Raw genomic sequence first — 25825 nt, forward strand, 5'->3', positions numbered from 1 at the left:
GGCTGGCTGCCATCTGGTACACGTCACCTTTGGCTTGTCACTTTTCTGCAAAACCTCCAGTAGGTGTCGCCGAAACCCCTCCAGCTGGGAAAGGCCAATCCTGTGGGACACAAGCAGAGAGCAAGAATGACTATGCTGCAGCTGGTATGCGGTCTGACAGGTACTAAACACATTCTAGCCTTATGCATGTGCAGAGTTGTAAAAGCTTTCAGCTATACATTCATGTTACATCAGATAGTGCCTCACAGAGGTGAGCAGTGATGTTATATATCAAGAGTATTGAACAGGGCCCTGGGATCCTCTGAGAGGGAGATGAGAGCACAGGAGGAAGCAGATTACTCACCTCGGGACCAGGTCCTTCCCCAAAACCACTGAGGTGACAAACTCCTTGGAGTACTCCATAGCATCCTCACTAAGTAAGGGTTGAATTTAGAGGAACAATTAGCCAGGAAAATGGAGAGAAAAGGATCAAATAGAAAGTATTTGGCATTCAAATACATCCATGCTCATTCTCATTCTTTGAGTGAAATTGGAGGAGCATATTTTTGCAATCTCACAGTTAACAAACCGCCCCCCGAAAAAATCATAGCTGCTCAATCCGATCCAAACAGACTGAATAATTCAGAACCTCTCCACAGCAAACATGGAGGTGTGATAGGGTGTCAATGCTCAGTATGACGCCGCCTACGATATAAAACATTCAGCACATATCGACACATGACGATAGCACAGGCACAGGAGGTGTCATAGAGCCAATTGATTCCCCCCACAGTCAGATAAGTGCTGGATTAATCAAACAAATGGTCTCAATAAGTAAGACTGCATATTCCTTGTTTCATAAACTCACATTCACAACATATTTAATAGGTCCTTTATAGGTGCTGCTCAGTGCTGTAGAAGGCTGAAGGACAGGACTTGTGGCTGGGTTCCTGTGGATGGCTGTTGCTGTCTCTGCACATGTTTCAACCACAAATGACCTTATCTAGCTGTTCCACTGGCAGTGTGAGCTGGAGCATGTCATATCTGCCTGACACAAACTTACTCTCTCTCCACACAATTTGCATATTAGAGTCAGTTAAAGCTGTCACTTCAGGGCCTCAGTCCATAAAGGCAGGAGAAATGCTGTCCAACCCATGCAGACACTATTATTCAGGTAAAAGTGCTGTATGGACATCATATATCCCCTCTCTCCCTCCTCCCCACCCAGCCCCTCTCTCCACCCAGCCCCACACTCCCCCCACCTAGCCCCATTCTCCCCCCACCCAGCCCTTCTTTCCACCTAGCCCCTCTCTCCACCCAGCCCCACACTCCCCCCACCTAGCCCCATTCTCCCCCTACCCAGCCCTTCTTTCCATCCAGCCCCTCTCTCCTCCCAGCCCCACACTCCCCCCACCCAGACCCATTCTCCTCCCACCCAGACCCTTTCTTTCCCCACCCAGCTCATCTGCCCCACCTAGCCCATTCTCCCCCAACACAGCCCCTCTCTCCCCCCACACAGACTCTCTGCCCCACCCAGCCCCTCTCCCCCCACCTAGCCCTATTCTCCACCCACCCAGTCCCACACTCCCCCCACCTAGTCCCTCTCTCCCCCCTACCTCAGAAGGCCACCAGGCGGGGAGTAGGAGTAACACTGCAGAGTGGGGTATTGGGGCCGTAGCAGGAAGGACAGAATCGCAGCGGTACCCGCACCTAGAGAGTGACCCACGATTACCAGTCCATAGTGCATGGTGCCTTTACCCTGCGTTAAAGAAAAGGGAACATTACCACACATGGGCTGGAACGAAATATCCTGTTTTCTTAAGTTTAAGAAAGTCTTACTGTTAAGTTTATCTTATGAGTAGATTGCATGTTTGTTGTTACATTCATAACATGCTAATGCAGACAGGTGTGCAGATAAACACTGATCTACAATCCAATTTGCCAGGCACACTATACATAAATCTAGTCAAGTACCAGGTCTCTCCCAAAGGCTTGTGACAAGATCATCTCCTGTTCCAGCTTCTTCTTGATGTACTCTGCAGAGTACACCATCCCCTGGTAGGAGAGAAGAGGGAGAAGGAGTGGAAGGAGAGAGGGAGACAGGGAAAAACATGGGAAGGAAAAGGAGGAAGGACATCCGCAGCAACCAAGACAAGGTTAGACCACACAAAACGTGTCTGCAACATAGTGATTCAATATCAACTGCTCTCTGTTAACAATAGGTGGTGGGCCGAAGCTCAAAATCATGCATTTGAACGATCCCTGGCGATAGAGCAGCTGGATTTTTCTGTATTGCTTCTTTTTCTACAATTTTCTACAACCCTTAAAACATTTGTTGGCATGTCCAATTCTTGGATCCATTTTTCAAGGAACAAACATTTTGTTTAATCCTGTGATTTTATATGATGTACTTGTTTTATGTTTATTTTAACCATGTAAAGTGATGTACAGTGACTGAGTACTTTGAAAAGCGCTATATAAATAAAATGTATTATGTTTCTTTATTGACACAGGCATGTTTTCCGGACAACTATGTGCCGCATCCAATAAGAGCTCATATACTATGGAAGCAAATCGTGACCAAAATTCAAATGAAAATGCATTTCCAGAAATGCTTTTTCATTTTAAGAATGTGGCTGCATTATTTGAGTCATAAATAAAAAGACTAATCAATCATTCTATTTGCATTTTAATTTTCTTCTTTAAGACTGCTCATTCTTTCACTTAATTAAAATGAAAACGAAAAAGATATTTGAAATTTAATTTTCAAAATATGCCCCAGCAAATAGATACCAAAATTCGATTTGAAATGTAAAATTCGAAAATGAAAGAAATGCGTCTTCATTTTAAGAATGTGGCTGCAAAATCGTGACCACAATTCAAATGCATTTCCAGAAATGCTTTTTCATTTTCAAGAACATGGCTGCAAAATCGTGACCACAATTCAAATTCAAATGCATTTCCAGAAATGCATTTTCGTTTTCGTGTCCTGCCCGCAAAGAACTGCCCATAATTCGAAAACGAAAATGCATTCTGGGCGGCGCAGCAGAGTGACGTCAGTAGCCTCTCTTTTTCAGCTACCTGCTGACCGAGCTACCCATCTTGTTCGGTAGGGGAAGGTGTGCACATATGCATTGCATTACATGACAAAATTTGCCTAGAAATTGACTGAACTGCCGGGTCTTTAGAGGACGCATCACAGATCATGGCAATCCCTCAAATTGTGCATACACTGATAGAATTAGCTGAGCTGGTAGAAACTAATAATATATCTGAGTCTGATGCCCGTGACCGAGTAGAACAAACTGAGTTGCTAGTTGCTTGAGGAAGACCCAGATCATCTGGGATAGCACACATACTTCTTGCCGACGTCGGCCCGATGTGTATAAGATACGTCGGCAAGATGTAGTATGGAGATAGTTGGTATTTGATCGAAACTGACTTCCAGATGATGTGTGGACGATTAATCAAATCACACTCGGCCGCACTACAGATATATTCTGATAGATAACTCCTTATATGCTGTTAAATAGGCTATGTCCGATCTCTCAGAAAGCAAATATTTCACTAACCATAACCGATATGAAATGTCACTTAGCAAATGAACATAGACTTTGATAGGAATAAGGAGACAATGAAAAATATTCTTCACCATCCAAAATTGGCTATTAGCAATACAGTACTTGATTCAACCTGGATTTTCTGTGTGGGTATTATAATTAAGAGACACAATTGAAGTTCATGATTTTATATCAGGCTGGATGTTGATGGCATCAAGCTCTTAAAAGAACTCCAACACAGAAAAGAAAACAACGAAACATAAATATATAGGCTATAGCTTTGCCAGTTGTTCCACGTCTTCCATCGGTCTCCGCCGCCCTCCGAGTCTGTCTCGACTCACTTGGTAACAGTAACTGCCGATTTTGGTAAAGGAGAAGACAAGTGTTTACAAGTTTCATAAGCACTTGCTCAATACTGTTCCTCCAATGAGCAACTGAGCTTTTGTTCTGAGTTAAAGTTCGGTCGTTCTGAAATCGTCTGCTTTTCCCTGTGAAAGCAAGCTGTTTCACCTTTGCCCTATTTCAAAATTTGAATTTCCGCAATCTGAATCTGAATTTCAGCAATCTGAATTTCAAGAATCTGAATTTCAAGAATCTGAATTTCAAGAATCTGAATTCCTGCAATCTGAATTTTTGAAATGTGTATTTTTGGATCAAATAATTCCGTTTAATTAAATTCGGCATACAAATAATTCTGATATTATATATTAAACAGCAACATATTTCAGTTTTATGAAATTCGACACACAAATATTTCTTTACTTTCATATTCAAATTCAGATACCTTTGTCAGCTTTAGCTCCATACACTTTGTACATCTTTACTGTATCTCCCCCACACATAGCATTTCACTCCACTCACTTTCTTCCAACGTCAGAACCACACACCCCTGTCACAATAAAAGCACACAAGAAAATACCTTACAAGTATCTTCACAATTAGAGGGAGCGCCATAATCTGTTATGCGTCCTCTAAAGACCCGGCAATTCAGTCAATTTGTCTTGTCATGTAATGCAATGCGTATGTGCACACCGCCCCCTACCGAACAAGATGGGTAGCTCGGTCAGCAGGGAGCTGAAGAAGAGAGGCTACTGACGTCACTCTGCTTCGCCGCTCAGAATGCATTTTCGTTTTCGAATTATGGGCAGTTCTTTGCGGGCAGAACACGAAAACGAAAATGCATTTCTGGAAATGCATTTGAATTTGAATTGTGGTCACGATTTTGCAGCCATGTTCTTGAAAATGAAAAAGCATTTCTGGAAATGCATTTGAATTGTGGTCACGATTTTGCAGCCACATTCTTAAAATGAAGACGCATTTCTTTCATTTTCGAATTTTACATTTCAAATCGAATTTTGGTATCTATTTGCTGGGGCATATTTTGAAAATTAAATTTCAAATGTCTTTTTCGTTTTCATTTTAATTAAGTGAAAGAATGAGCAGTCTTAACGAAGAAAATTAAAATGCAAATAGAATGATTGATTACTCATTTTATTTATGAGTCAAATAATGCAGCCACATTCTTAAAATGAAAAAGCATTTCTGGAAATGCATTTTCATTTGAATTTTGGTCACGATTTGCTTCCATAATATACATGACAGGGCTCGACATTAACTTTTTGAGGCACTTGTCCTTTGGACAACTTGTCCTTTGGACAAGTACATTAACGTTTCACTTGTCCATACACAAAAGTCACTTGTCTGGGTAAAGATTCATCATTTTATATATTTTTTTAAAATGGTGTTGACGTTTCTAGTTTGCTAGCGTCGGCAGTGGTGTACCTAGCAAGCTTTAGCAGCATTTGTATCGGTTAAATGTATGTAGTTAAATGTCAGCTAATATTCAACTGTAAAGTAGACTATACACCAGTGGTGATTTTGGATCCTTTTTATGGGTGCTCAAGCACCCCCCCAAAAAATATTATTCTTTATTATCATTTGATGCTGGTAGTTCATGAAGAAAGGGACATCCTTTGTTTTTTTTTATTCATTCAATATTTTGCATAGTAATACATAAATCAAATCTATTAATTGTTATCAAGTGAAATTAGGGATTTATATTAGCAAGGGGGTTAAGCACTTTTGTAAGGCACTGTATTCATGTCACATTCTAATTGGAGGCTGAGCAACCCTAGAGGTCTGATCCTAGAATCGCCCCTGCTCAGACGCTCTCACACCAAACCTTGTACTTCTCACGCTGAAAAGGCAACGCCAACCAAGTAGTCCTGCTGACAATGTAAACCGTAATGGACAAGGTGCAGGCCCACGGAGTGAAGCAACATAGACACGCCAACACCCGTAAAAGCTCGTCTCGCGGCCATTTCTATAATTTTAGATACAGTATAAGTTTAGCTAGCTTGCAAATACTGAGGCTCTGTTCGAAAACGTAGACAGCTGTCTTAATCCTTGATGTCTTACTAGACAGGTGTCTACCGAGACAGCTCTCTTCGGGGTAAGGTATCTTAAAAACCGTTGTTTTCGAACAGACTATTAAGACAGGATGCACGTCATCTCGCTGCGTGTACTCATGTGCTTGCACTAGCGCACTTTGTCAGACGGCAGTCAATTGCATTGAGTTTGTTGTCACACTAAGTCAAGTTAAGCTGTATTTAAACTTGTGTTAGATATAGGCTCAATAGCTCATAACATTTGTTTGTATTTCACTCATTTGATAGGATTATGATAAAACGCAGCAACTAGCTAGTGTCTGCACTGCACTGCGATGCTAGCTACTGTACGTTATCGAAAAGTCGGAGCAAATTTACAAATTAGGAGTGTCATCAATAAAATAAGTACATTTTCAGCAACTACACTACCCACTTCTCGATAAATGTTTATTCAGATGCTGATTTACAAGTACCGTTTAGCTGAAAAATGAATTGTATAAACTTAGAGCAAAGGATTCTGTTTAACTTGTTGCTCACGGTAAACTTGTCCGGGACAAGCGGACGAGCCTTAAAGGTGACATGACATGCTGTTTTTGGATGCTTTTATATAGGCCTTAGTAGTCCCCTCATACAGTATCTGAAGTTTCTTTCCCGAAATTCAGCCATGGTGCAGAATTATAGCCACTAGAAGTAGTCCCACAATCAGCTTTCCTCAGAACGCGCTGTTTCTGTGTCTGTAGCTTTAAATGCTAATGAGGAGGAGAGGGGCGGCTACATGCGCTGATGTTTACAACGGATGTATCGCAATGGCTCGTAGCCCCCGTTGCTGTAAGATGCCTCAAATTTAGCCATTCTCATCTGATCACCCTGGTTTGCAGAGGTGCACACTCATAATAATTTCAATGAAGGGAAAGGCGGATATCGCGCACGCCATAACACCAACAGCATAACGGTTATCCAATTAACAAAGGAGTGTACAACACTGGCGTTACAGTGTTTGTATTCACACACACACTTGATGCCGTTTATCTTTACGTTAGCAACAGTAACTCAGCTGTTGGCTGCAGAGCTAATGTTACAGCCACATTCTAAGGGTAGCAAGCTAGGTAACCATATACAGTAAAGCGACAAAATGATATAGCTTTAGTTAACTTACTTGTCCAAGGTTTGTAGCTTGACCAAGGAAATTTAGTAATGATCCAGAATTCAATTTCAGCAAGGCCAGCTTTGTGTTGGCTCAAGTTGAGGAAACAGTAGTGGCTGAAATGTTTGGCGCAGACATGCAAAACTTTGGGAAGTTGTGCTGGAGCATTTCCAGCGAAAATAAAATTGAGATATTGGTTGTGCAGAGGCTTGGATTAAAGGATTTAAATAAAGATTTGTGCTTGCATTTGTACATCCAAGCACTGAGCAACTGTTGTGCTTCGTTTGTTTGCTCCCCATGATGTCTCTCCAGGAAAAACCGATATAGCACTTTCCCTTGCACGGTGGTAGCTCAGTTTCTCATGGGCGGGCCAGATGATCTGGGCGGGCAAAGCAGAGAGGGGAGGTAACCTTTCTCGTATCTACGTCAATTGGAGAAGATTTTCAAACAGAGCTTTTGAGCCTTCATTTTGTCAAAGGCGGAGAAGAACACCCTGGGCTTTGTTTAGACCAATCGAAAATTCTAGCCACTGAGGGACCAAAGGCAGGCTAGAGGAACTCATATTAATGTTAAATAACCTAATAAAATGAAGTTTTCATGTCATGTCACCTTTAATGTCGAGCCCTGCATGACAACTTCATAAAATCCACCAATCGTATACCCCGATATTCAAGGTGAATAAAGTAGGAAGTAAACATTCACATGTGCATTTTGGTGGGTGACTGGCCTTCAAATGTATGGAAAAAAGTAAAACAAATGGGTAATTCAGGTATTCTCTAAAGAAACATTGCAACATTCCACTTAAACGAGCATATCTGTTATATAATTGCGCTGCTATTAGTCATCAGAGCAAGTTAACAGTTAAGTGATAATGAAATGTGACGAACATTGTTCAAATAAATGTACAGTATTGTTTTAAGTGTGTGTCACCTAAACATATAATAACATGAATCAATGACATACAGAATTATAATTAGCCAAGAGTAGGTATACCACATCAGTAACACTTATCAATACATTTTGAAATCTCTGCATACTTGGCAAGTTGGAAAACGAACCTCATTAGCATAATACACGCATGTGCACAAATAATTGTATTGCTTGCAGTGTATTCAAGTCCACAAGTAGTTGCAATCATGGAATGCTGTATGCATGAAAACCAAACTATTTATTCTACCCATTTACTGAAGCTAGTTGGTCCAAGTTTGTTCAGAGTCCATTGCAATTGCAAAATGTTGACAGCAAGGAAAGCATTCTTGCAGAAAAAGCAGTGGAAAGATTCAACTTAAATTCAGTACCTCAGAACCATATGTTAGGTAATGTTGGATTTTACAAGGGTGGTACAGTAACTTCACAAATACAACAAATGTAGCTAAAGTATGCAAGAGGAGTGGAAAGGAGTCAGGTGGCTGAGCGGTTAGGGAATCTGGCTTGTAATCAGAAAGTTGCTGGTTTGATTCCTGGCTGTGCAAAAATGACGTTGTGTCCTTGGGCAAGGCACTTCACCCTACTGGCCTTGGGGATAATGTCCCTCTACTTACTGTAAGTCACTCTGGATAAGACTATCTGCTAAATGACTAAATGTAAAATGCAGCTCTGGAGAAAGTTTTCCAAACAGAAGGTGTGAATGAAATTCTGTATTTTGTATAGCAAGATGTACAGTGGGGTCAGTATATACAAATAACCCACTGCAAAATCAATTTTGCTGTTACAATCTAAGTGCACCACATTTTATTTGAAATTGAGTTGACATACATTGCATGCTTATAAAAGCACAGACAGGACAGGCAGAGGAGAGGACGGGCAGGACAAAGAAGATGTATAATCTGATGTGGATACCATGTACCATGTCCCTCTAGTCGTCCGAGTGTCTGCTCCCATGTTTTTTTTTTTCATACGTTATGGTAACCTATGCAAGATGCCTGTCTTCTTACTGGCTGGAGATGAACAGTCTGGAGGACACACATTTTGCATATAAATACAGGTACAATTTGGGGATTTTGCTGCTCAGAGATAACAGGAGTATTCTCCCTAAACAAAGATGCACTGCATCTTTGCACCACATCACTCCAACACAGTGAACTGCATAAATAAAGGCTATAGAGTGAAGAAATTAAAAAATAATCTTTAGATGTTTAAGGACAGAGCAAGAAAGACAATGACTAAGGTTAAAGGTCGGGAAATAACTTTTAGAGCAGACCAAGACCTATCGCTCGTTTGATTATGCTGACAAAGCTCAGTCTCCCATCTCCAGTCAGCTCAGTCTCCCATGTTCAGCCAGCTCAGTCGACCATCTCCAGTCAGCTCAGTCTCCCATCTCCAGTCAGCTCAGTCTCCCATCTCCAGTCAGCTCAGTCTCCCATCTCCAGTCAGCTCAGTCTCCCATCTTCAGCCAGCTCAGTCTACCATCTCCAGTCAGCTCAGTCTCCCATCTTCAGCCAGCTCAGTCTACCATCTCCAGTCAGCTCAGTCTCCCATCTTCAGCCAGCTCAGTCTACTATCTCCAGTCAGCTCAGTCTCCCATGTTCAGCCAGCTCAGTCGACCATCTCCAGTCAGCTCAGTCTCCCATCTTCAGCCAGCTCAGGATCCCTTCACCAGCCAGCTCAGTCTACAGTACACTCAACACGAGTCCAACTCGGATGTTGTGTAATACTTTTTACAGGGTTTTTGGGAATCATGTGCAAGGACTACCCCATTCAGGATCAGCTAGTGTTGATTGTAAGTCTCCACTAAACACGACAAGAGGAAGACCCAGAGGAAGACCCAACACTACACACAACACTTTCAGCATAATATTATGGCATTCGTTGTATAAAAACGTCTCAATAATGTTCTCATATTTCTTTGTTTTTTGGATATCCTGAGCTCAGCCAGCTAAATATCCAGTGTCAGTTTTAATCAACGCCACTGATTTATAAAATGAAGAAAATAAGGTAAATTGAAGACAGACAGTGACACGGAAAACCAGTATTTAAAGCTCAACCGACCTACCATTGTGGTGCTGAGACTTGTAGTCTTACTAGGCTAGCTACTTGACGCATGGTCACTTAGGTTGTTTTTACTATCAGCTGATCCTGTTACGAACCATTCGATTAGCTAACAAGATGATACATAAGTTATGGTTGGTTCGAGAGTTTAGGTAGTTGTGACGATTGCCTGAAAGTTGCTAACTTTGAACTAAGCTACAGAAAAAAATTGCAAGAATTGATATGCCAACAAATGAAAATGTTTTAAGAAAAAAACAATGTTGATAATATAAAAAAATCCAGCTCCTCCATCGACGGGGACAGGTCATTAAAAAAAATAAAGCAGATCCGTGGGCTCGGCCCACCACCTATAAGCGTAATCAGTCACTAAGGAGAAGTGAAATGACTTCTGTGCTTTGGGATCACATTACAGACACATTGCATATTAAATGTGAGTGTGGGAGACAAGGTATGGAGGAATGTGTGTGTGTCTTTGTGTGTGAAGCAGGAGTGTGCCAGTCAGAGGTGTTTTGTCTGGAGTAGGGGTGTCTGTGCTTGTGTAACTGACCTTGTGCCCCAGCCAGGTTACGTGCTGCTCCTCCAGAGGTAGACGCTCAGAGTCCCCTGTTAGGTCAGTCAGCGCATCCTGACACACACACACGGATCAAGAGACATAGATGATGTTAGGACAAGGATGTAATATTCGAGAAAAGAAAGAAATATGTTTTAAAAAGGAAATTATAATACGGGTGGATGAAATCAAGCATTCTGATTGGTTGAGATGGAGTTCCGGGGTGTGCATTATTGAGCGATAAAGTACTTTATTATATGGCAATGACGGTACGAGCTTTCTGATTGGCTAATGGGTAGTCATGCCAGCCGCATATTGCCCTCCTCGCCGGTCAATACGGATCCGTATTGCCCTCTGACATCAGCTTCAAAATGAGCGATATCGACGAGTCAGTTGCTGAGTTTTACTATCCAGATGATGCTGAAAAGATTTGTCATCGAAAGTCAGGATGAAGACTAAACTCTTTGAATCACTTGTGTCGTTATTTTGTGTTGAAATTAAAGCCATTTTAGCAGAACCATGTTGTCCGCTTTCTATCAAAAGTAATAAGTTGCTAGGCAACACATGAAACACACCGTGAGAAGACTTGAGAGCTGGCTACAATTAGCCTAGAGGTACCATTTATTTTCATTTACAAAATGAAAAGAAGCAAAAAATGCCATATAATAAACTACTTACTAACTTCGACCGTTCGGTCATGCCGGGAAATATCAATATAACAAACCTCGGCTTTGCCGTATCGACCGAGCGATAGCGAGTAAGTAGGCTAGTTAATTAAGCAATAAGCCCCAAGAGGCCGTGGTTTACGCTGATTTTAGAACAGGTAAGGGGAGTTGTTAGGCACGACGCGAAGCGGAGTGTCGAAAACCCCCTTACCTGTTCTAAAATCAGCGTAAACCACGGACTCACGGGGCTTATTGCTTTTCTAAAACTGTTACTACAAATATTTGATATGGTTTCATCAATAAAAACAATTAGAAACAAAATAGTTTAATAATAAACCGTCATTCTTCCGCTACTACAAAGTATAGTTCCTACATAAATCGTTGCCACGCAACAGCCAGATGGACATCTTTGCCGTCTTTTTCAATTTGAAATATTCAATGCGCAGTAATATGGAATGTTAAAGAATGTTATGAGGACAACCTGTGAGGTTATGCTGGATTTTACAACGGCATGAAACGCGATATAGCCAATCACAATCAAGGATGGGAACAACAAGTTTTAGAATACGCCTTTTTACATTTACCTTAAAATGGGAGCGTTCCATATTAGTGTGCATTCAAAATAACTAAAAGGTTGCCGAAGAAAAACACTGTCTACAAGTACTGGTGTTCAGCAGTTTATTGGTTTGCAAGCTAGACTAGCAACATTCAGTTAATTTTTGAGCATTAATATTGCACTGTCCCGTGCTATCAGTGCTAACTAGCTGGTGAAACGTTGGACGGAAGCTCAGGTCTAGCCATTTGTTGCTAACTAGATATCCACTTATTTAATTTTAGCTTCGTAGCCACGCAATTAGGCCTACATGACCTGGTCTTGGCTTCTTAAAACAACGTTTTCCATGGATGCACAATTAATGTAGATATCCAAATCAACATAAGCTAACCTTAACAACAGCCTAATGTTAGTCTATCGAGTCCCAAGTCACTCGTAACTAGTTTACAGCATGTAGGCTAGCTAGCATATAGGCTACCTATCCATCCATCCATCATCCGCCTTGTCCGGGGATCGGGTCGCGGGGGCAGTGACCTAAGCAGGTATATAGGCTACCTAGTGCCTACAAAACATTTATAATTGATTTAGAATGTTTAGGCCTAATGTTTGAATGTTTAAATATTATTTTATTGAAAGTGTCCCATTGTCGTTGTTATTTTAAAGGCAACTTTTATAAAATGAGCATTGAGGATGAATGAGATGGTGCAAGATCTAGCTAGGCCATATGGTAGCAAATTGTGACCAAAATTCAAATGAAAATGCATTTCCAGAAATGCTTTTTCATTTTAAGAATGTGGCTGCATTATTTGACTCATAAATAAAATGAGTAATCAATCATTCGATTTGCATTTCAATTTTCTTCTTTAAGACTGCTAATTCTTTCACTTAATTAAAATGAAGCAAATAGATACCAAAATTCGATTTGAAATGTAAAACTCGAAAATGAAAACGCATTTCCAGTAATGGGTTTTCATTTTAAGAACGTGGCTGCAAAATCGTGACCAAAATTCAAATTCAAATGCATTTCCAGAAATGCTTTTTCATTTTCAAGAACATGGCTGCAAAATCGTGACCACAATTCAAATTCAAATGCATTTCCAGAAATGCATTTTCGTTTTCGTGTCCTGCCCGCAAAGAACTGCCCATAATTCGACGTCAGTAGCCTCTCTTCTTCAGCTCCCTGCTGACCGAGCTACCCATAGATATATATAAACACTAGATGTCTCGTCCGCGTTGCTGGACAACGGAGTCGAACGTCCGCACATGGCGGCCATCTTGCCACAGGCAACTCGCTCACCCATAACATTGTGTAGACGCTACATACTTTTTAAATGACCATAACTTGCCCAATTTTCAACCGATTTTTAAACGGTTTGGTTTGTTATCAACGTCAGAGATGTCGCTATTCCACTGCATTCTCTGACGTTCATAACAAACCAAACCGTTTAAAAATCGGTTGAAAATTTGGCAAGTTATGGTCATTTAAAAAGTACATGTAGCATCAACACAATGTTATGGGTGAGCGAGTTGCCTGTGGCAAGATGGCCGCCATGTGCGGACGTTCTAGACGCCGCCGTAAGACATCTAGTGTATATATATATCAATGGAGCTACCCATCTTGTTCGGTAGGGGGCGGTGTGCACATACGCATTGCATTACATGACAACATTTGCCGGGAAATTGACTGAATTGCCGAGTCTTTAGAGGACGCATCACTGATTATGGCGCTCCCTCTAATTGTGCAGATACTTGTAAGGTATTTTCTTGTGTGCTTTTATTGTGACAGGGGTGTGCGGATCTGACGTTGGAAGAAAGTGAGTGGATTGAAATGCTATGTGTGGGGGAGATACAGTAAAGATGTACAAAGTGTATGGAGCTAAAGCTGACAAAGGTATCTGAATTTGAATATGAAAGTTAAGAAATATTTGTGTGTCGAATTTCATAAAACTGAAATATTTAGCTGTTTAATATATAATATCTGAATTATTTGTATGCCGAATTTAATTAAACGGAATTATTTGATCCAAAAATACACATTTCAAAAATTCAGATTCTTGACATTCAGATTCTTGAAATTCAGATTCTTGAAATTCAGATTCTTGAAATTCAGATTGCTGAAATTCAGATTGCGGAAATTCAGATTTTGTCTGAAAAAGGCCAAAGGTGAAACAGCTTGCTTTCACAGGGAAAAGCAGACGATTTCAGAACGACCGAAGTTTACCTCAGAACAAAAGCTCAGTTGCTCATTGGAGGAACAGTATTGAGCAAGTGCTTATGAAACTTGTAAACACTTGTGTCTTCTCCTTTACCAAAATCGGCAGTTACTGTTACCAAGTGAGTCAAGACAGACTCGGAGGGCGGCGGAGACCGATGGAAGACGTGGAACAACTGGCAAAGCTATAGCCTATATATTTATGTTTCGTTGTTTTCTTTTCTGTGTTGGAGTTCTTTTAAGAGCTTGATGCCATAAACATCCAGCCTGATATAAAATCATGAACTTCAATTGTGTCTCTTAATTATAATACCCACACAGAAAATCCAGGTTGAATCAAGTACTGTATTGCTAATAGCCAATTTTGGATGGTCAAGCATATTTTTCATTGTCTCCTTATTCCTATCAAAGTCAATGTTCAGCCTATATGTTCATTTGCTAAGTGACATTTCATATCGGTTATGGTTAGTGAAATATTTGCTTTCTGAGAGATCGGACATAGCCTATTTAACAGCCTATTTAACAGCATATAAGGAGTTATCTATCAGAATATATCTGTAGTGCGGCCGAGTGTGATTTGATTAATCGTCCACACATCATCTGGAAGTCAGTTTCGATCAAATACCAACTATCTCCATACTACATCTTGCCGACGTATCTTATACACATCGGGCCGACGTCGGCAAGAAGTATGTGTGCTATCCCAGATGATCTGGGTCTTCCTCAAGCAACTAGCAACTCAGTTTGTTCTACTCGGTCACGGGCATCAGACTCAGATATATTATTAGTTTCTACCAGCTCAGCTAATTCTATCAGTGTATGCACAATTTGAGGGATTGCCATGATCTGTGATGCGTCCTCTAAAGACCCGGCAATTCAGTCAATTTCTAGGCAAATTTTGTCATGTAATGCAATGCATATGTGCACACCTTCCCCTACCGAACAAGATGGGTAACTCGGTCAGCAGGTAGCTGAAAAAGAGAGGCTACTGACGTCACTCTGCTGCGCCGCTCAGAATGCATTTTCGTTTTCGAATTATGGGCAGTTCTTTGCGGGCAGGACACGAAAACGAAAATGCATTTCTGGAAATGCATTTGAATTTGAATTGTGGTCACGATTTTGCAGCCATGTTCTTGAAAATGAAAAAGCATTTCTGGAAATGCATTTGAATTGTGGTCACGATATTGCAGCCACATTATTAAAATGAAGACGCATTTCTTTCATTTTCGAATTTTACATTTCAAATCGAATTTTGGTATTTATTAGCTGGGGCATATTTTGAAAATTAAATTTCAAATGTCTTTTTCGTTTTCATTTTAATTAAGTGAAAGAATGACAAGTCTTAAAGAAGAAAATTAAAATGCAAATAGAATGATTGATGATTTAAGAAGTGGATTGCATCTCCAAAGTCCACTACTGCACGCATTGGCCGTGAGACACGCATTTCAACCATTTCACACGCTTTCCCCTCCCAAATAGAGTTGGTTGGGTCCATAGCCCGTCTTTTCCAATAAGTTCTCAAATAGGCTACCGATAGCTGGGCCGGGGGGCCCTACCGTAACGATACGCGTCAGCGAGGATGGATGGGAGCAGGGCGCTGCTGAGAGTGATGCGCTATGCGCGCTCGCATAACGAGTGGGGCCAAATGCCAAATCTCACTCCAAGGTTTTTGCAAAGGTTGGCAGCCCTGAATAAAACATGGAAAATAGTAGGCTTATATAGCTACTATAGACACTTACAGCATGTGTTGCCTTCATTATAAGGCTTAGGCCTATATAAGGCTTTTATTTTTTTTGCGGCTAACAAACGTGAAGTTCACAATGCTGTTTGTCCGTTGCATAGCAACAACCACACGTACGGGACTATTTTCTCTCGGCAACTGAAATGCGATACACAATGTTTGTAGGCTATAACTATTTGTCCTGAAAGGCAGCTTACTATTTATTTACTATTTATAATTTCGCTGGTAACCGTACTATAAAAGCAATAAGACAGTATACTTTATCGTCAATAATGTACGGGTTCCAGGGTTAGGCCCGACGCGCAGCGGAGTAAAATTATAAATAGTAAATAATAAAGTTAAAGTACTGCCTCTCGTAGGCCTACCTTATTGCTTAATTAAAAAAGAGCGTGAGTGTCAGAGAGACAGAGAAAAAGAAAGTGTCTTTTGACAATGTTTAGTGAGTATGCAAGGGGGCAGTGGGTGGCCGAGACAGACATAAACTGCCATCAAACAGAGTAATTGGACTTCTGTGTGCTGTAGGTTACATCACTGCACTGTGCATGCATGGAACACAGTTAGATGTCTGTGTGATGACTTGGATCTGTCTGTTGTATTGGTCATTCCATGAAAGAGACACACATAAATGCACACACTTTCCTAATGCTCACCTTGGGAGACAGAGTACCTCTGATACTGATGACAACCTTCTTTTTTCCATGATCCACTGCCACAAAAAATGGCGTCTCATAGACCTTTTGTCCAAAGACAGACAGGAAGAGACCGATAGAGAGAGAGAAAGAAAGAAGTGTAAGGGGGTGATATCATTCAGCCATGTTCACTCTATCTCTCTCTCCCACACACACACATTCAGGTTTTATGGATCGAAACTTAGTGTCTGCACTGCCACACAGCACTGATCTGCTTTACAAATTAGTCAGAAAATACATTTTATGGTTAACTGTGTATAGTTACACAGCCATATAACCACAACCTATCTACGTCACAGCGACACATCTACGTTAGGTTGCATTCTGTTATTCAGCTGGTACGATGCAAAGACAAAGTAATTAACAAATAAAACACTCAGAGACTGCAGGTAGGTCTGTTCAAATATCTGCAATTGATTTAGCTGTTGTTGCTAAATTCAATAAATTTGAGGGGGCGGAGCTTCAGCTCTTTCAGGCAACACGCCCCCCCAATCGCAAGCACAGAAGACTGCTGATTTTGTCACAATTTCAAAGCCTAATTTAACATACTTGTCTGTGTTTTTTTTTCATTCAAATTTGGATGGGTAGTTAAAAACACAATCTTCTGTGGTGTGATGAACTTTTTTCAATTCCACTTTACAGCATCTTTAAAGAATAGGAACAATCAACAGGCAGTTCAAGATGTCATTTGAAAGTACCAGTTAGTCCCCGCCGAACCCCTGACCACTGTTTGAAACAAACCAATCACAAGTTTACTCACCGCGTCGTGGCAAGAAGTGTAGACAATGTGGACCTGTTTGAGCTCTCTGTCCAGGAAGTGACGTCGAATGGCCAGGACATTGCAACCGCAACAGTTGTCCTCCTCCACTGTGACTGACTGGGACAGACGGGAGCCTGACACAGACGTACATCTGGGGTAGGGGTGGGGGGGTGGGATGTGGTACATGGAGTTTAAATACATCCTTATTAATAGTCAAGAGGGCTATGTGGGGCCATTGTTTGTCTGCGCATTAATGCATGTTTGTGCTTGCGTGCTGTTTGTTACACGCATGTTTGTTTGTCATGTGGCTTATTGGGAGGGAGGGAGGGAGGGATAAAATGATGGTGGGATGAAAGGAGGCCTGGCTGGAAGACAGATGGGGGGAAGGAGGGATGGGAGGGGGGAAGAAGGCAGGGACAGACTTACGGGCAGGAGCTGGCTAGACGACAAAGTCCACAGGCTGGCTTCCTCATCAAGTACATTGGCCAGCCATACGCAGCCAGGGCAAACAGCATGTAGTAACACACCTCCTTATACATGGCCATCTCAGTCTGGGAGCCACACACACACAATTAAACACAAAATGAAACACACATTTGCTCCTTATCATAGACTTTACAGTATACAAAAAGAAAAACACAGACTCATTTACCGAGTTTTTAAGGTCCAGGTATCTGGTGTTGCGGGTGACAGGCATTCCAGATAAGAAGGCTAAAATATCATTGTTGGCCTAAGGGGAAAACAACACATTTTATTTAACAGACAGTCAAGGCATACTTATATGTCTCCTTTTCCCTTTCACAAACACACACAGCTCCTACCTGGTCCAAGATGGCCGACCTCTTGGACCTCTGCCTCTGGCGGAGCAGAACCAGTCCAGCAATGATGTCACTAGGCACAATGTCCAGGTCCCTGAAGAACTCAGCAAACAGGCTGGCCACCTCTGAGTAGGCGTCCTGTCAGGAGAAGAGATCTACATCAACCTCTACCATGTCTGGCCCCTATTGGGCGCCCTGCAGTTACGAGAGGTGAGCAACTAACAGTAGAAATGCAGTGTAGTTTAACAGACTAAAAGAAACCAGTGTGTGCGTGTAATACTCACAGATTGTGTGTCCTGGGCTCTGGTACAGCACATGAAGAATTTGAGTCTCCTGCTCCAACTGCTTGCCTGCCCCTCTTCCAGTCTGTGTCTGAGAGAGGAACACAGAGATTGTCACAAACACACACACATTACCTAAGAGGAAGGCAGAGAAAGAGGGTTATATCTCACCCTCTCTCACTCTCTCACTCTCTGTCCCTGTAAATGACTAAATGTAAATTATTAACATAATGCAAGTGTGTGTTAGCCCTTTAGCGTGTGTGTTTGTCTGTGGGTACCTGAGTGTGTATGTGGTGAGGTTGCGTTGGCGACGGCGGGTGGCTTTCAGCTTGACGAATGTTCGTCCAGTTGGATCGAAGGTGCACATGAGGGTAAAGCACATGCTGAAGATGACCAGCCAGTTACACACCACAATGCCTAGGGAGAGGGGAGGAAAGGAGAAACTGTTAACAGCTTAGCAACTACAGAAAAACACCTGCCCTTGGATATCTCTTCCCAAATAATTAGTCAGTCTTATCTTCAAACCGTATCTTTTCTTTTCAAAAGCTTAACATTCACTTTTTCGGGTGAATCTACAAAATTCTTTGTGTCTCACCAAGAGCCAGGTTTTTGGCAGTTACATCGGAGCATGGTTGGTAGTACTGAACTAGCCAGGCAATCCCAACCACGGCATACACCAACTCCACAAGCAGGATTGCTAAAAAAGCAAAGGAGAGAGAGTTTGAGATTTAAGGGGTTGGACAGAGGGGAGAGAGAGAGGGAGAGAGAGATACATTGATGCATTTTTGTATCAATGTAATTTTATATTCAATTTGTCAGACACTGTAGATCCCATGAACACAAACACAGCTCTGTCAATTCCTCTTTAATGGGTTTTATAGAAGCACACAGAGCAAGTGCATGTAACGTCCTACCTAGTCGTATGTACAGTACATACTGCACAGCCTCTCTAGGTTGCGTGTACAGGATGCTGCCCCTCATGCTCAGCCACATGATGGCGCTCTCACAGATCAGACAGCTGACCAGGATGCCCAAGTAGCCACGCCCATGGTCCACCAGAGTGACCGAGCAGGACTGGTCAGAACCATAGGGTAGGCCAAACAGAACCACAGACAGAACCACCAACCTGGTGTAGAAAAGGAGAGGAGGGGGGCTGGTCAGAGATAACTTTAGATCTACAAGGAACACACAAAGAAGTTTTGGAGACACAACCTAAAAGTCAGGAAAGAGACGGCGAAGCACGCAAACACTCACCATACACAGTGCAGCACAAACAGAAAGAGGGCGGGCAGCACTAGGTCATCACTGCCGACTGACCACCGCCGTCGAAACATCACCATGCCCGGCATCACTGCCCTGTAGACAAGGAGGGGGGAAAGGGTCACAAGAGGAAGAGAAAGAAAGTGGGACACTGACTGCAATCACAGACCGTTTGCTCACTGCCTGGCCATACTTCCTTCACCACTAAAAGAAGATTGTATCATAGGCTGTACTTCCTCAACTCAACTGCCGCCTCAGCCAGACTTCTGGCTGTCTCTCACCTCTCTATCTTGCTCTCTCTCTGAAGCTTTCCAGATGGAAAAACATAGGGAGAGAAAGGGACAGAAACAGAAAGATGGACACTATGAGAGAAGGAGAGCGGGGTTGTGATGGGGTATGAGTAGGGTTGGGTATCTTTTGGGTTTTTACGATACCGGTGCCAAATCGATACTTTTAAGCCATTTCCAGTGCCTAAACCGATACTTAAAAAATAAAAAATGAGCCACAAAATGAAGGATAACAAGAACGGCTTTATACAAGCACTGTTGTCTGTCATGTTCTTTGACTTTCGATGTTCCGACTTGATCTGGATTTTTTTCCCCGACTGAGAATTTTGAGTTTTGCCGATTATTTTGCTGATTATTCTGACACCACATGAAGGCAGTAGGCTATAATTTATCATGTGCTGTGATATTGCTTCTTGGGTCCGTTTCGAAGCGCCAGAGAGCAAATATTGTAATCGCCAGCTCAGGCATTTAAGTGTCACAAAATGAGGCACCGAAATCTGCGTTCTGATTCGGTTCAGTAGTCTACATACCGGTCATATAGGTACCTATAAGCATCGGGTTTCGGGGCCCAACCCGTGTCAAGTATAAGGGCTTGCAGGTTCCGTTTGTTCCAGCATCTGTTCAAGCAATGACGACTTGAAACCGTCAAAGCATTTAGCGTTCGGTCCACTCTATCTCTCTACCCAAACACACCCAAAAAGGCACTCTAAAACAAGTTTAAAAGCCTCAGGCCTGTGTTGAACTGAAATGGTGAAGAGAGAAAGAGAAAGGGAGGGAGTGTGGTGTGAACGAAGTGCGAGCCAGGGAGGGTGGGGAGAGCATGAAGCATCTGGAGAGAGGAAGAAGAGGGAGGTGGGGGGGAGTATAGACAGAATATGAGAGAAGTTTAGAGAGGGAGTGAGGGTTTGCTTCGTATCATGGCGATGTGGTGAGTCCTGCTGTTTACATATTTGAGCAGAACAGAAGCACCGTCGTCTGTTTTCAGTGACAGGACACATGGGTCCCAGACGGTTTTTCAGTTTGTGACAGAACCCTGGCTAACAGTGGGATCGTTTGCCATGCAGCCCCTCTGGCATAACAGCTAATTTCATAAAGTAAGGGGTGGAGGCAGAGATACATGAATTTATTTTTGTATGACTACAATGCAGCTAAAGCAAGCTTAGCTAACATAGGCTTCTGCATGGTAAAATAACATCTGGTTAAACAGGTTTGGCATCACATCCTCCTTTTCCTCTGTAGAGGACTACAAAGCACTTGGCTGCACAGATTTAAAAAGCTTTGGGGGAAAATTAAGAGCCCTTACCTACACCAATCAATACTGTGCTTTTACATACATCTGTTAATGAGGCTGAGTAGGCCAAGTGCACGTTTCAGGGGTGGGAGTGGATGTCTGAGGACACGGTTGGCATAGGCCTTGGCCAACTGACTCACAGCAGCTCACTCCATTCTGCCACCTCATTTCCTTAGTGCCTGCCACACAACTTCCTGTAAACCCTCTGTGGGCATGACTCACAAAAAGGAGAAGGGGAAAAATTAAGTAGGTGAAAAGAAAAGCAGAAAAGAGAATGGCCCCATCTCATTTAGGGCAGAACAATGAGGCTAATGGAGTACAGCAGGTCCCAAGCTGCAAGAAGCTGAGGGGGCCGGCGGGGATAGTGACATCAGCGGCATAGGAAATGTGGACGAGTCTCAATACTCTACAGATGCACCGTTCCATACTCCATTCCTGAAGTTAATCACAGGTGTCACATGAGGAAACTACATGTGCACAACACATGGGACAAACATCTGTGACAAATCCTTTTATTTTTTATTTGTGATGTTCTTATACATTTTGGGATTTTTGGGATTCCCGCAAAGACTGCGGCTTGTGTTTTGACTTGTATTATTGTTTTTATTGATTATGTTTTTGGATTCCCATAAAGCTTGCGGCCTGTGTTTTGTCACATTTTATTTATATTGGCAAACCGCAAAGACTGTGGCTCGAGATATCGCAAAGACTGCGGCTTGTAATCAAAAGGCTTGAGCAACATAGGTTCTGGACTGCTCTAAAGGTCTGAGATTGTGTGTTTTGGATTTGAATCAAAAGGCTTGAGCAACACAGGTTTTGGATTGCTCTGCAAAAGGCTTGAGCTCAGACTTGAGTTCTGGACTGCTCAAAAAAAAAAGAAAAAAAGGCCTGAGCTTTATAACATTAACATTTTTATTTATATGATGAAACTGCGACCTGTGTTGAGAAGGGGTTTATGACTTTTATTATTTATAATATTTGTATTGATTTTATATAAAGCACATTGAGCTGCAATTCTTGTATTAAATGTGCTATAAAAATAAAGTCTTATCATTATTATTGAAATGATGCCAATCTCCAGAACTGTTAACAACTCTGTTTGTGGCACTCAAGGGAACCCTAGTTGTGGAAAATACACTAACTAAATATAGCTGCAAGCAGCAATGAAGGGGTCAAGAGCACAAAAGAGGGAAATTAAGTAGCTAAAGAAGCAAAGCAAAACTTTGCTTAAAAGTGAAAAATATTTACTTTGAAAAAATTGCATTATACTTTTTGGCAACCCGGTGGCGCTACCCCGAAACGTTTGGATGACCTCAAATGGCATTGTGCAAAAGACGTATACCGAGTTTTGAAATGATAAGCCAATGCGTTCAGTAAATATATAATTTTAGGACAAAATAAAAAATGGCCGACGTGGGAAAGTGTTATATTTTACGACTTGGTATGCCACAAAGAATCAGAAGAGTCCACTCTCCATATATTTACTGATTTGGTGTCAAACTGTTCAGAAGTTATGATGCGAGAAATCCAATGCGCTGGCTAGATGTAGCAGCATTATATTTACAAAGCACAAATAAATCTAACTCTTCTTGAGTATAAATACCCTGAGAAAAACATTATCGTGACAATTATGATTATACTGCTAGACAGCTACTGTGGCATACTTGGCTTCACTAAACAGATAATCCAGATAATAAAATATTTTTTGTAGGCATGGTCTGAAGATGATCTGTTACAATTCATGAAAATCGGAGCAACGGTATAGGGGGAGTTCAAAAAAGTAGGTTTTTCTTAAAATACAAATGACGGAAAAACCTTCTGGACGACAATAACGTCACAAGGTTCAGTCGAATCGTCTGCATCTATGGAATCCAATGATACCTCACTTAAGAAAAACGGTCTTAAGGTTCAAAAGTTATGGGCGTAAACACACCTTCAACACACCTGCTATGGAGGATTATAGGATCCAAAACCAAATACATAAATACTTAATATCTGATAAATAAATAATTATATAACACAAAGCTTAAATAAAAGACTAATTTTATAATGAAATGCTTAATTGACATTCAAAATATATAAATTACAAATTAAATGAGAAACTAAATATATAAATGTTACATGTATATATATATATATATATATTTACGTTTTAATGTATTCACATTTATTTATTTATCCTTACATTTATCCACGGTGTAACTTGCTGCAGCAAAATAAATGGTGTTGTCTGCGTCAGGGGGTTGGCTTAAACCTCTGATTGGTGAATGAACAGTGTTACACACCACGCAGGCTCAACCTGTCGATCAAGCTCTCTTTGATCAAGACTGGGATCCTCTATTGGCTCACTCTGCAGCTGCACCTGCCAATACCAATATTGCTGATTTGCAATATTACTTTTTACTTAGAAAAGCAGTTTATCTACTTTCGTGTGGAGGGCGCAATGCAAGTGAATGCAACATTTAAATTTTAAATGTAAATTTTCATGACCATTTAATGATTTTTCCTTTAATTACTTGTTCATGATTATGATCATAATAAAACACAGGACAAAGAGTTTTGTCAAAAATACTGTTAGTGTGTGCGTCGCTGAGTCGTGTTACTGCATGTACACGCCGGCAACAACTCACAGCCTAGAAGGGGGGGGGGGGGGGCAAAGTGAGCTTGAGCGAAGTTAGACGGTGTTTGCAAAAGTTACAACCACTATGATGTAAAGGGAATTGTGTACTGAATGTAGAGAACAGAAAATGAAACTTAAGTATCGATCTTATCACGCCAGTATCCATCAATAGGGTACTGATACTAACGTTAGTATCGATACTATCGGTCTTGAGATTGATTTGCCCACCCCTATGCTGTACCAGCTCGCCAAGGATCGTGAACACATTTTCATTGATGTGTGTGTCAGTCAGGGCCGTCGATATCATTGCTATAATTTCAGCAAAGCTCTCAATATGATGTAAAAAAAAAAGTTAATTGGCAGATGCCTCCATCTCTTTAGGTACCGACAACATTTCGACCACTGTAGCGTGCAATATTTCATTCATTGAATCCGCACTAGGTGCTGCCATCTTGAATGAGTCAAAAGCAGTCGATTCAAGTTGAACCACCAATCAGAGGCTTTAACCCGCCCGCTGACTTGGCAACGACGGACAACGGATTTATTTTGCTGCAGCAAGTTACACCGTATGGAACGCCGAGTTAGTCAAAATTAAATCAATAAATAAATAGGTAAATAAATAGATAAATACATACATAAATAAATATGGCTATGGAATAAATTCTGAAATAAAAAAAAGATGGCAGTAAATATATAAATATAGCATTATATAATTACATAGCTGAATCCATTTACCGACATCAACAAATGAATACATTTATTTATTTCAAAATGACGTTTTTGTAAAGACAACATTTATTTATTTCATGGGACTTTAACACGCCACATTTATTTCCACATGTATTTCCACGCCACATTTATTTCCACACTACATTTATTTCTGTGCTGTATTTATTTCAAATCTCACATGCAAACGAGAGGGGCGTGGTTATCGTCAGACCAACGCAGCAGATAGCTATGCTACCTGTATGGGGGTGACAGTGGAATCGCACTGCCGAACGGCATGGCTTGTCAGGATATATTATTTTGGCACAGATAGTAGATTTTGTAGAGGTACTTGGGCGGATAAGTGCTCTACAGAACATAGATATTGAAGTCTTAAATAGTTTGAGACTTATCGAGCACTGTTCGTGTGCAAGATGTACAGGTAGTGGGGGGTGATAAGTGCCAGGTAATGTTAGCTAACACAGCTAGCAACAAAGAAGACAATCACTGCCACCACCGCTACATCGCTCTGCTATTATGTGGATAACTAGGTCGATAAGGCACCTGATTATAACGATCTAGCCTCACCATTATGCCATGCATTACCATTTAGTGAGACGAGACCTGAAGTAAAGCCAGACCATTCCAGACATTACCCATACCTTTGGATTTACAGTAGGCTACTGCTTCAAATTGATGTCAAGTTTCTTAACGCTTTGTTATTATTGGCAATTTAAAGTTGTAACTAACCAAGACGTGTCAAGACCAAGACCCATTCAACACGGTACACAATAACCAAACCCAGATATTAGGTACAGGTTTATGGAATTATTCAATATTAAATCAAACCACTACCACTGGACTCGTTTTAATGACCATTCAGTGACAAAACGGCTGTTCATATGTGCCAATACAGCACAACACTACTAGCTCTACAGTAGCTAGCTCTAGCTGAAATGGCCACACTGATGTCGTCCTTTATTATTTTGTCAGCTAGCTAGCCGGATAGCCAGCCACTTGGCCTACAGTTGCCGACTTCGAGACCGGTGATAGCCAACATACCACCTAGGAAGACATAGTGTTGGCAGTGATTGTTAGCTTTGCAGACGAGTTCCACGTCACACGAGCGAAAGCCATGTTTATAAAGGTAACTTCAGCGCAACCTCATAGCTATCAAAGATCAAGTGCCCACACGTGGCTACTAAGTCACCGCCATCACTCCCATACAAAGGCAGAGACGACACAGACATTATGGGCAAAGTTTGTCTACATTGTATGCTTTTCGGCAGTGCGATGCCACTGTCACCCCCATACAGGTAGCATAGCTATCTGCTG

General features: G+C 41.5%; 1 protein-coding gene across 1 annotated transcript in view; it reads right to left on the reverse strand.

The window, feature by feature from the left end:
• The window catches only part of dagla (diacylglycerol lipase, alpha), a 73029-nt gene that overhangs the window by 8099 nt on the left and 39105 nt on the right, over positions 1 to 25825 (reverse strand). The window contains 15 exon segments of the mRNA XM_084682135.1: positions 28 to 100; positions 344 to 412; positions 1596 to 1738; positions 1954 to 2034; positions 10606 to 10683; positions 16430 to 16513; positions 17229 to 17379; positions 17655 to 17779; positions 17881 to 17958; positions 18050 to 18184; positions 18331 to 18418; positions 18606 to 18744; positions 18923 to 19024; positions 19242 to 19453; positions 19582 to 19683. Of these exon segments, the coding sequence (XP_084538261.1) occupies positions 28 to 100; positions 344 to 412; positions 1596 to 1738; positions 1954 to 2034; positions 10606 to 10683; positions 16430 to 16513; positions 17229 to 17379; positions 17655 to 17779; positions 17881 to 17958; positions 18050 to 18184; positions 18331 to 18418; positions 18606 to 18744; positions 18923 to 19024; positions 19242 to 19453; positions 19582 to 19676 (1653 nt within the window). The 5' untranslated portion in view covers positions 19677 to 19683.

The sequence above is a fragment of the Hypomesus nipponensis genome, chromosome 19 (genome assembly GCF_054491055.1).
Source record: "Hypomesus nipponensis isolate SF chromosome 19, ASM5449105v1, whole genome shotgun sequence".
NCBI classification, from domain to species: Eukaryota; Metazoa; Chordata; class Actinopteri; order Osmeriformes; family Osmeridae; genus Hypomesus; species Hypomesus nipponensis.